This window comes from Micropterus dolomieu, unplaced genomic scaffold (genome assembly GCF_021292245.1).
Source record: "Micropterus dolomieu isolate WLL.071019.BEF.003 ecotype Adirondacks unplaced genomic scaffold, ASM2129224v1 contig_11640, whole genome shotgun sequence".
In the NCBI taxonomy this organism is placed as follows: Eukaryota; Metazoa; Chordata; class Actinopteri; order Centrarchiformes; family Centrarchidae; genus Micropterus; species Micropterus dolomieu.
Window position 1 is genome coordinate 47 of NW_025740626.1, and position 10,891 is coordinate 10,937.

General features: G+C 46.1%; 2 protein-coding genes across 2 annotated transcripts; one reads left to right on the forward strand and one right to left on the reverse strand.

Annotated features, from left to right (window-relative positions):
• Positions 1–293: 293 nt before the first annotated feature.
• LOC123965882 lies at positions 294–7,420 on the reverse strand. The gene is made up of 5 exons (XM_046042205.1): positions 7,202–7,420; positions 5,822–5,978; positions 2,999–3,366; positions 2,686–2,914; positions 294–2,605 (listed from the first exon to the last, which is right to left on the reverse strand). The coding sequence occupies exons 1-5, from the start codon at positions 7,268–7,270 to the stop codon at positions 2,484–2,486; spliced, it is 945 nt and encodes a 314-aa protein (XP_045898161.1). The 5' UTR covers positions 7,271–7,420; the 3' UTR covers positions 294–2,483.
• On the forward strand, positions 5,556–10,616 carry LOC123965881 (E3 ubiquitin-protein ligase parkin-like; the record flags this gene model as incomplete). The annotated part of the gene is made up of 5 exons (XM_046042204.1): positions 5,556–7,567; positions 8,237–8,400; positions 8,661–8,901; positions 8,986–9,101; positions 10,533–10,616. Coding segments are annotated over exons 1-5 (612 nt in total), but the record flags the coding sequence as incomplete, so codon positions are not given.
• Between the last annotated feature and the right edge of the window lie 275 nt (positions 10,617–10,891).

Sequence of the window (10,891 nt, forward strand, 5' to 3'; positions counted from 1 at the left end):
CTCTTTGTGGTTGTGTCCTTTTGATCGTCTCTTTCTGGTCATGCTGCGTCTCTTTGTGGTAGTTTGGAGTCTCTTTGTGGTTGTGTCTTTTTGATCGTCTCTTTGTGGTCACTTTGCATCTCTTTGTGGTCACCTTAACGTCTCTGTGTAGTAGTTTGGAGTCTCTTTCTGGTCATGCTACATCTCTTTGTGGTAGTCTGGAGTCTCTTTGTGGTTGTGTCTTTTTCATCGTCTTTTTGTGGTCACTTTGCATCTCTTTGTGGTAGTTTGGAGTCTCTTTGTGGTAGTTTGGAGTCTCTTTGTGGTTGTGTCTTTTTGATCGTCTCTTTGTGGTCACTTTGCATCTCTTTGTGGTCACTTTAACGTCTCTGTGTAGTAGTTTGGAGTCTCTTTCTGGTCATGCTGCGTCTCTTTGTGGTAGTTTGGAGTCTCTTTGTGGTTGTGTCCTTTTGATCGTCTCTTTGTGGTTGTGTCTTTTTGATCGTCTCTTTGTGGTCACTTTAACGTCTCTGTGTAGTAGTTTGGAGTCTCTTTCTGGTCATGCTGCGTCTCTTTGTGGTAGTTTGGAGTCTCTTTGTGGTTAGGTCCTTTTGATCGTCTCTTTGTGGTTGTGTCTTTTTGAACGTCTCTTTGTGGTCACTTTAACGTTTCTGTGTAATATTTGGAGTCTCTTTCTGGTCATGCTACGTCTCTTTGTGATAGTCTGGAGTCTCTTTGTGGTTGTGTCTTTTTCATCGTCTTTTTGTGGTCACTTTGCATCTCTTTGTGGTAGTTTGGAGTCTCTTTGTGGTTGTGTCCTTTTGATCGTCTCTTTGTGGTTGTGTCCTTTTGATCGTCTCTTTCTGGTCATGCTGCGTCTCTTTGTGGTAGTTTGGAGTCTCTTTGTGTCCTTTTGATCGTCTCTTTGTGGTCACTTTGCATCTCTTTGTGGTAGTTTGGAGTCTCTTTCTGGTCACGCTGCGTCTCTTTGTGGTAGTCTGGAGTGTCTTTGTGGTTGTGTCTTTTTGATCGTCTCTTTGTGGTCACTTTGCATCTCTTTGTGGTAGTTTGGAGTCTCTTTGTGGTTGTGTCTTTTTCATCGTCTTTTTGTGGTCACTTTGCATCTCTTTGTGGTAGTTTGGAGTCTCTTTGTGGTTGTGTCCTTTTGATCGTCTCTTTCTGGTCATTTGCGTCTCTCTGTGGTCACTTTAACGTCTCTGTGTAGTAGTTTGGAGTCTCTTTCTGGTCATGCTGCATCTCTTTGTGATAGTCTGGAGTCTCTTTGTGGTTGTGTCTTTTTGATCGTCTCTTTGTGGTCACTTTGCATCTCTTTGTGGTAGTTTGGAGTCTCTTTGTGGTTGTGTCCTTTTGATCGTCTCTTTGTGGTTGTGTCCTTTTGATCGTCTCTTTGTGGTCATTTGCGTCTCTCTGTGGTCACTTTAACGTCTCTGTGTAGTAGTTTGGAGTCTCTTTCTGGTCATGCTGCGTCTCTTTGTGGTAGTTTGGAGTCTCTTTGTGGTTGTGTCTTTTTGATCGTCTCTTTGTGGTCACTTTGCATCTCTTTGTGGTAGTTTGGAGTCTCTTTGTGGTTGTGTCCTTTTGATCATCTCTTTGTGGTCATTTTGCGTCCCCTTTTGGTATTTTGGTAGTTTAGTTGTGCGACTACCACTACAGTCGCTTTGGATATAAAGCGTCTGCCAAATGAGTAAATGTAAGTTTGGATCTCTTTGTGGTTGTGTCTTCATGGTCGTGAGAGGGACAGATTAGGGGAGAGACAATACACTTAATTTACGAGACGTGATCATGCACAATATTGCGCTCATGTTACAGAAGATATTGTAACAGTATTTTGAAGAAATATTCAATGGTGAAATTTATGAGTGGGGGTCTGGGGGTCATTCCCCAGAAGATTTTGAGCATTAAACACTTAATTTCCTGCATCCTACAGACATTTTCTGCACCGATTTATGCTGAAAATGTCTTTATTTTTAGAAAGGGAAGCACACAATTCAGGTGGTAGGTGACAATTCAACATCTAAAAATGTAATGGACTCAGTAGGCCTAATTAGTAGCTTGTTTTTCTTAGCTTAAGTTACTTTTTTTGGAAAATGCACATTTGTTTCTTCAATATTTACATTGCATCGCATGTTTTCTTATTGTGAAAATAAACCTTTTTCAAAGCATTCTCATTTGTTATCATTTGTTGTTGCTTTCAAAAAGTGATGGGGATAAAATCAGCCTTTTCAAAAAGTGATGGGGACTTCTCCTCAGTGTCCCCAGGGTAAATGACACCTATTGTTACGGCATTGCACAACTCTCCAACAAGTCTCTGTTGCAAAAGAGCCACTGACTCAGCGACATGAGAGCCATCCCTGTCCTGGATCTGAATGGATGCTGAGTTATTCCAACAGCTGTTCATCGGTCCAGCGGCTCGAGACTGCTGTGTTCTCAGGCGACGACTGAAGGTTTTTTCAGTAAGATAGGTGGAGCTGTCTAGCTGTCCATCAGAGGAACCGGGGATCTTGATTGGCTCTTCGGGAGCGGAAGCGGATCTCAGAAAGTTTGGAGTTGATGCCGGAGCCGATGACTCCTTTCTTGGCGAGAGGAAAGCGAGCCAAGATGGCGTCTGAGAGACAGAGAGGTCTGTTAGAGAGGGTTAGAGACAGACAGAGTAAAGGAACATTGCAGTGAACGGTTTGGACCTACTGAAGATGGCGTTGATCTTGTGCGGGTCGAGGGCGCTGCGTTGTGCGTGGAAGGCTGGCCGGCGGCTCCGTCCTCCTCGCAGGTTACTGTTCATCAGCGTGTTCATATCAAACACACCTACCAGCAGCGTTCGTGCCATCGCCGTAGGAGACGGTGCCTGATTGGCTGCCTGCCATGATCGGACATCACAGAGAACACCAGAGCCCGGATACACCTCCACCTGGTTTACCTAAACAGACAGAACAGGTAAATGACACACAGTCCAGCTGTTAAAGCTCCGAGTATTTAAAACCGATCAGATCCAGAGGTCCACCTGTCCATTAAGGTGTCCGGCGGTACATTGGCTCTCCGAGCAGCTCCTCCTCAGCTCCTCCATGTCGGTCTGGCTGCAGAGTGGCGCCTCCTCCCCCATGTGGCTCCCCAGACCCAGGTCTGCTTCTTCAGGCACCTCCTCGTCCTCGGAGCCCAGCGGGCCCCAGGACTCTGACATGTCCCTGCTCAGTTCCTCCTGGAGCTGCTGGACGTAGACCTGGGGGCTGAGGTCTTCGTCCTTATGGGCGCAGTCGCTGTGATAAAGGTAAGGAGCATAGCTGTTGCTCCTAGCCATTGCCGTGGAGATGGAGGGGTCACTGTTGGCCTGGCCCAACGTCTGCCACATGGTGGACAGGAGCCCAGGGATTTCTGGGAAATGTAGTCAAAATAATGTTTCAAAATCAAACCAGATCAGATTAAAATAGTTTTAATTGCACTGGGTGATCAAATTGGATCAGATTAGATCACACCAGATCAGTTTACACCAGATTAGATCACATCAAATCAGTTTACACCTGATTAGTTCACACCAAATCAGTTTACACCAGATTAGATCACATCAAATCTGTTTACACCTGATTAGATCACATCAAATCTGTTTACACCAGATTAGATTACACCAGATCAGTTTACACCTGATTAGATCACATCTAATCAGTTTACACCTGATTAGTTTACACCAGATTAGATTACACCTGATTAGATTACATCAAATCAGTTTACACCTGATTAGATTACACCAGATCAGTTTACACAAGATTAGATTACACCAGATCAGTTTACACCTGATTAGATCACACCAAATCAGTTTACACCAGATCAGTTTACACCTGATTAGATCACATCTAATCAGTTTACACCTGATTAGTTTACACCAGATTAGATTACACCTGATTAGATTACATCAAATCAGTTTACACCTGATTAGATTACACCAGATCAGTTTACACAAGATTAGATTACACCAGATCAGTTTACACCTGATTAGATCACACCAAATCAGTTTACACCAGATCAGTTTACACCTGATTAGATCACATCTAATCAGTTTACACCTGATTAGTTTACACCAGATTAGATTACACCTGATTAGATTACATCAAATCAGTTTACACCTGATTAGATTACACCAGATCAGTTTACACAAGATTAGATTACACCAGATCAGTTTACACCTGATTAGATCACACCAAATCAGTTTACACCAGATCAGTTTACACCTGATTAGATCACATCTAATCAGTTTACACCTGATTAGTTTACACCAGATTAGATTACACCTGATTAGATTACATCAAATCAGTTTACACCTGATTAGATTACACCAGATCAGTTTACACAAGATTAGATTACACCAGATCAGTTTACACCTGATTAGATCACACCAAATCAGTTTACACCAGATCAGTTTACACCTGATTAGATCACATCTAATCAGTTTACACCTGATTAGTTTACACCAGATTAGATTACACCTGATTAGATTACATCAAATCAGTTTACACCTGATTAGATTACACCAGATCAGTTTACACAAGATTAGATTACACCAGATCATTTACACCAGAACAGTTTACACCTGATTAGATCACATCAAATCAGTTTACACCAGATCAGTTTACACCTGATTAGATCACATCAAATCAGTTTACACCAGATCAGTTTACAGCAGATTAGATTACACTTGATAAGATTACATCAGATCAGTTTACACCAGATCAGTTTACACCAGATTAGATCACACCAGATCAGTTTACACCAGATTAGATTACACCAGATTAGATTACACCAGATTAGATTACACCAGATCAGTTTACACCAGATTAGATTACACCAGATTAGATTACACCAGATCAGTTTACACCAGATTAGATTACACCAGATCAGTTTACACCAGATTAGATTACACCAGATTAGATTACACCAGATTAGATTACACCAGATCAGTTTACACCAGATTAGATTACACCAGATTAGATTACACCAGATTAGATTACACCAGATTAGATTACACCAGATCAGTTTACACCAGATTAGATTACACCAGATTAGATTACACCAGATCAGTTTACACTGGATCAGATGCGACAGAGAAGTTTAGTAACTCAGTGAACTCATTCTGCTATCATTTCCTTAGTCCTGTGCTTTTGTGTTTTCCTGATCTGTGTACTTCTGTGTTTTATCATTATGGTCTGTGTCTTCGTCTTATATCTCCATGTTTTAGTATAGTCTTGTCTCCTGTTTGGTCCCGTCTCTGTCCGTGCCCTGATTTTGCTGTCTTTCCATGTTTTGTGTTTTACTTTGGTAGATCTGTCCTTGTGTGTTCCTGTGAACTTTACTTCCTGTTTTATTTTGGTAGTCTTCTATACCTGTGTCCTAGTCTAGCTTTGTTCCTGGGGTTCATTATCTGATGTATTTCAGCTGTGCTTCGCTCCCTGCTCATTAACCAGTAGATATTGTCCTCAGTTGTCTTCAGTCTTTGTCACGTCCTTGCCACGTCCTTGCGTTGAGTGTTCTGTGCCTTCCCTGCGCTTTTGGATTATTTCATTGGTTTGTACTTTGTTCTTGGATTCTTCCCTTTGGATTATGTTTTGTTTGGAGTTACCCTTTGTTTGAACCTTTGCCGCCGAGCTCCCAGCGTTAGTTTTGTGTGTTAATAAATCTTTATTCGAACTGCAACTACCTCGCCTACAGTCTGCATTTGGGTCCACACCTCAGTTCTCAGCTTCTGCACTCAGCTGCCCTTGACAAGAACCTGACTGATCTCTGATTGGTCAGCTGTGAACAGTTAGACCAGTTGACGGTGATGTGGATCTGAACTCACCGTGGACTAGCATGTTCTTCAGTCTCTGGTTCTCCACCGACAGTTCTGCCTTTTCTCTCTCCAGCTCTCGAACCCGCGAACGAAGGAAGTGAAGCTCAGAGGCCTGTGACGGGTTCAGGACCGACTCACCGGACACACCTGACTCCACCTTCACCACCTGTGGAGCGGGGGGGTGTCTCATGATCAAACAGGCCACCGTGATTGGCTGTAACTCCTCTTCACCTGTTGTCGTGGTGATCTAAGTGACATCATCTGAGCCTGTCTCCTTTGTGCTCGGTAATGTGACAACATTTGATTCTGTTGTGTTCAGTACGGCAGAAAATCTGCAGCTGTCAGATAAATGTAGGAGAAGAGTGTAGTACAGCGGAGGGAAAGTACTTTAAAAGTGTACTCGAGTAAACATAGTGATTTACTGGTAAGAGTACACAGTATGGAGACATCACATCCTGTCCTGCTCAGGCTGCTGAGACTCAGCGTGCAGCGCCCCCCACAGGCCAGACACACAGCTGCTGTCTTTAGTTTCTAATTATATTTGTTCTGCACATGTTGGTCTAAACTCCGATTATTCTACATCAAGTCACGATCAGTAATAAAGGAACTGATCACTGATCAGCACCAGCTGTTTGACCAGTCAGTACATCTGATCACTGATCAGGAACAGCAGCTGTGATGGATTATCAATAAGGAGGAGCACGTATTTATACACACACGAAGTACCCGCTGCGGGAACACGTAAACAGCCTGAGTACACGTGTATTTATACACACACGAAGTACCCGCTGCGGGAACACGTAAACAGCCTGAGTACACGTGTATTTATACACACACGAAGTACCCGCTGCGGGAACACGTAAACAGCCTGAGTACACGTGTATTTATACACACACGAAGTACCCGCTGCGGGAACACGTAAACAGCCTGAGTACACGTGTATTTATACACACACGAAGTACCCGCTGCGGGAACACGTAAACAGCCTGAGTACACGTGTATTTATACACACACGAAGTACCCGCTGCGGGAACACGTAAACAGCCTGAGTACACGTGTATTTATACACACACGAAGTACCCGCTGCGGGAACACGTAAACAGCCTGAGTACACGTGTATTTATACACACACGAAGTACCCGCTGCGGGAACACGTAAACAGCCTGAGTACACGTGTATTTATACACACACGAAGTACCCGCTGCGGGAACACGTAAACAGCCTGAGTACACGTGTATTTATACACACACGAAGTACCCGCTGCGGGAACACGTAAACAGCCTGAGTACACGTGTATTTATACACACACGAAGTACCCGCTGCGGGAACACGTAAACAGCCTGAGTACACGTGTATTTATACACACACGAAGTACCCGCTCAGTCTCACCGTCAGCCCGGCGCCGCCGCCGCTGTGTGTCCGCCGCAGGACGCTGCAGTCCGGACTCTCCGCCATCATCACACCGGAGACACGAACGGGACTTTAATGGCGGATGGACCCGGTACCGTCCCGGTTCTTTGGCCGCGCGCTGGCTCCGAAAAACACACAAAGAAAAACAAGTTTATTAAAATTCATAAGTGCATCCACTTCCGGTGCCTCTCCGTGACGTCGGTCGTGCGTGGCCACGCTGTAGTCTTACTGGAGGACGTCTGCAACGTTTGTGTGCGTGCAGCGGGACTACAGTACCCAGAGTGCACCGCGGCCGGCAGACTGTAAACAAGGACGGAGGCTGAAGGACGACGCGACTAATGATCGGTGAGTCCTGCTCGCTTTTACCGGACTCTGCCGGACTCTGCCGGACTCTGCAGTGGTTCTACCGAATGTTCTGAGTGTGTTCAGCTGTGTGAGAAAGATTACAGTACATAAGTACACAAGTACTCCCAGCTCCGTGTAGTTACAGTCTCAGCAGTGCAAGTACACAAGTATTCTCCCCTGTCCCTGGTCTCTCTCTGTCCCCCCTGCTCACCTGTCCCTGGTCTCTCTCTGTCCCTGGTCTCTCTCTGTCCCTGGTCTCTCTCTGTCCCCCCTGCTCACCTGTCCCTGGTCTCTCTCTGTCCCCCCTCCTCACCTGTCCCTGGTCTCTCTCTGTCCCCCCTCCTCACCTGTCCCTGGTCTCTCTCTGTCCCGGGTCTTTCTCTGTCCCCCCTCCTCCCCTGTCCCGGGTCTCTCTCTGTCCCCCCTCCTCACCTGTCCCTGGTCTCTCTCTGTCCCGGGTCTTTCTCTGTCCCCCCTCCTCCCCTGTCCCGGGTCTCTCTCTGTCCCTGGTCTCTCTCTGTCCCCCCACCTCCCCTGTCCCTGGTCTCTCTCTGTCCCTGGTCTCTCTCTGTCCCCCCACCTCCCCTGTCCCTGGTCTCTCTCTGTCCCCCCTCCTCACCTGTCCCTGGTCTCTCTCTGTCCCCGGTCTTTCTCTGTCCCCCCTCCCAGTGTTTGTGAGGTATAACCTGGGTCCAGGTGTGGCTATGGAGCTGCAGGAGGAGTCCAGCGTGGCCGAGCTTAAGGAGGTGGTGGGGAGTCAGCAGGGAGTCCGACCAGAGTGCCTCAGGGTTCTATTCGCTGGGAGGGAGCTGAGGAGCAGCGCCACGCTGCAGGTGAGGTCAGGAGGAGGTGAACAGGTGAGGTCAGGAGGAGGTGAACAGGTGAGGTCAGGAGGAGGTGAACAGGTGAGGTCAGGAGGAGGTGAACAGGTGAGGTCAGGAGGAGGAGAACAGGTGAGGTCAGGAGGAGGAGAACAGGTGATGCTGTTGGTGTGCCTATAATTCCACTGCTCCATCACCACCCTGTAAAGTCAAAGTCTCCTCCTCCCCCTGCTCCCCCCCTCCTCTCCTCCTCTCCAACCCTCCTCTCTCAGGGTTGTGACCTCCCAGAGCAGAGTACTGTCCATGTGGTCCTCCCCCCATCAGGTTCCTCCTCCTCGCGGCTGCTCCTCCTGCAGGAGCGCCTGGCTCGTAGCAGGGAGGAGGAGCAGGACTCTCTGACGCGGCTGGACCTCAGCTCCTCACGCCTCCCCTCCACCTCCTCTGGCCTGGCGGTGATCCTGGAGGGGAGAGATGGAGGAGCAGAGGAGGCCAGAGAGGAGGCGCAGGCTCCAGGTGAGAACTGTTAGCGGGTACTCCTGCAGAACTTTACAGTACGTCAGCTAGAAGTACTCTGACTGTGTGTACCTGTGTGTACAGGTGTGCGTACCCGCAGTACTTTCTTTGTGTACTGTAAGAGCTGCCGGTCGGTCCAGCCCGGAAAACTCAGAGTCCGCTGCCGAAGCTGCCGCCAGACCACGCTGACGCTCAGCAGGGTGAGTACTAATACTGCTGGAACGCAGTACTAATACTGTTCATAACGCAGAACTAATACTGCTGGAACGCAGTACTAATACTGTTTAGAACGCAGTACTAATACTGTTTAGAACGCAGTACTAATACTGTTTAGAACACAGTACTAATACTGCTGGAACGCAGTACTAATACTGTTCATAACGCAGAACTAATACTGCTGGAACGCAGTACTAATACTGTTCAGAACGCAGTACTAATACTGTTCAGAACGCAGTACTAATACTGTTCAGAACGCAGTACTAATACTGTTTAGAACACAGTACTAATACTGCTGGAACGCAGTACTAATACTGTTCATAACGCAGAACTAATACTGCTGGAACGCAGTACTAATACTGTTCAGAACGCAGTACTAATACTGTTCAGAACGCAGTACTAATACTGTTCAGAACGCAGTACTAATACTGTTTAGAACACAGTACTAATACTGCTGGAACGCAGTACTAATACTGTTCATAACGCAGAACTAATACTGCTGGAACGCAGTACTAATACTGTTCAGAACGCAGTACTAATACTGTTCAGAACGCAGTACTAATACTGTTCAGAACGCAGTACTAATACTGTTTAGAACACAGTACTAATACTGCTGGAACGCAGTACTAATACTGTTCATAACGCAGAACTAATACTGCTGGAACGCAGTACTAATACTGTTCAGAACGCAGTACTAATACTGTTCAGAACGCAGTACTAATACTGTTCAGAACGCAGTACTAATACTGTTTAGAACACAGTACTAATACTGCTGGAACGCAGTACTAATACTGTTCATAACGCAGAACTAATACTGCTGGAACGCAGTACTAATACTGTTCAGAACGCAGTACTAATACTGTTCAGAACGCAGTACTAATACTGTTCAGAACGCAGTACTAATACTGTTTAGAACACAGTACTAATACTGCTGGAACGCAGTACTAATACTGTTCATAACGCAGAACTAATACTGCTGGAACGCAGTACTAATACTGTTCAGAACGCAGTACTAATACTGTTCAGAACGCAGTACTAATACTGTTCAGAACGCAGTACTAATACTGTTTAGAACACAGTACTAATACTGCTGGAACGCAGTACTAATACTGTTCATAACGCAGAACTAATACTGCTGGAACGCAGTACTAATACTGTTCAGAACGCAGTACTAATACTGTTCAGAACGCAGTACTAATACTGTTCAGAACGCAGTACTAATACTGTTTAGAACGCAGTATTTGTTAGTGCAGTAGTCGCCCAGACCGAGGCCAGTTCCCCGCAGTAACACGTGGACTCACGGTGCGTCTCAGACTGATCCAGTAAACGCTCTACAGACAAACTGTGAGCGGTCATGTGCTCCACACTTCCTGTCCCCGTGCTGAAGGTGGATCCTCTCTCTCTCTCTGGGTCAGGGTCCGTCCTGCTGGGATGATGTTCTCCTCCGAGGTCGGATCCACGGCGTGTGTCAATCAGACGGTTGTCCTGGCAATGAAGCGGTAAGGGGCGGGGCTTCTGTCTTCTTTTTGTGTGCATGAGCTATTTAACTGATGTCGGTCCATCCAGTGGCATTCTGGGAAATGTAGTTCAGAATCAGCTTTATTGCCAGGTATGTGCACAAACAAGGAATCTGACTCTGGGCATTGCTCATGATGTACTTATTTATACAATAAGACAATAATAATAGTACAGAGAACACAAATATACACACTGTGAACAAAACAGACAGAGACAATAGTGCAGGAGTATTATGTATTATGTTAAGTATTATGTG

Excerpts from the sequence above, each read along its gene's own strand:
- LOC123965882 (XM_046042205.1), bottom strand. The coding sequence starts at position 7,270 with ATGATGGCGGAGAGTCCGGACTGCAGCGTCCTGCGGCGGACACACAGC. Across the intron at positions 5,979-7,201 it reads GCGGCGGCGCCGGGCTGACG|GTGGTGAAGGTGGAGTCAGG; the intron begins GTGAGACTGAGC and ends CCCGCTCCACAG. Across the intron at positions 2,606-2,685 it reads CAAGATCAACGCCATCTTCA|ACGCCATCTTGGCTCGCTTT; the intron begins GTAGGTCCAAAC and ends TCTGTCTCTCAG.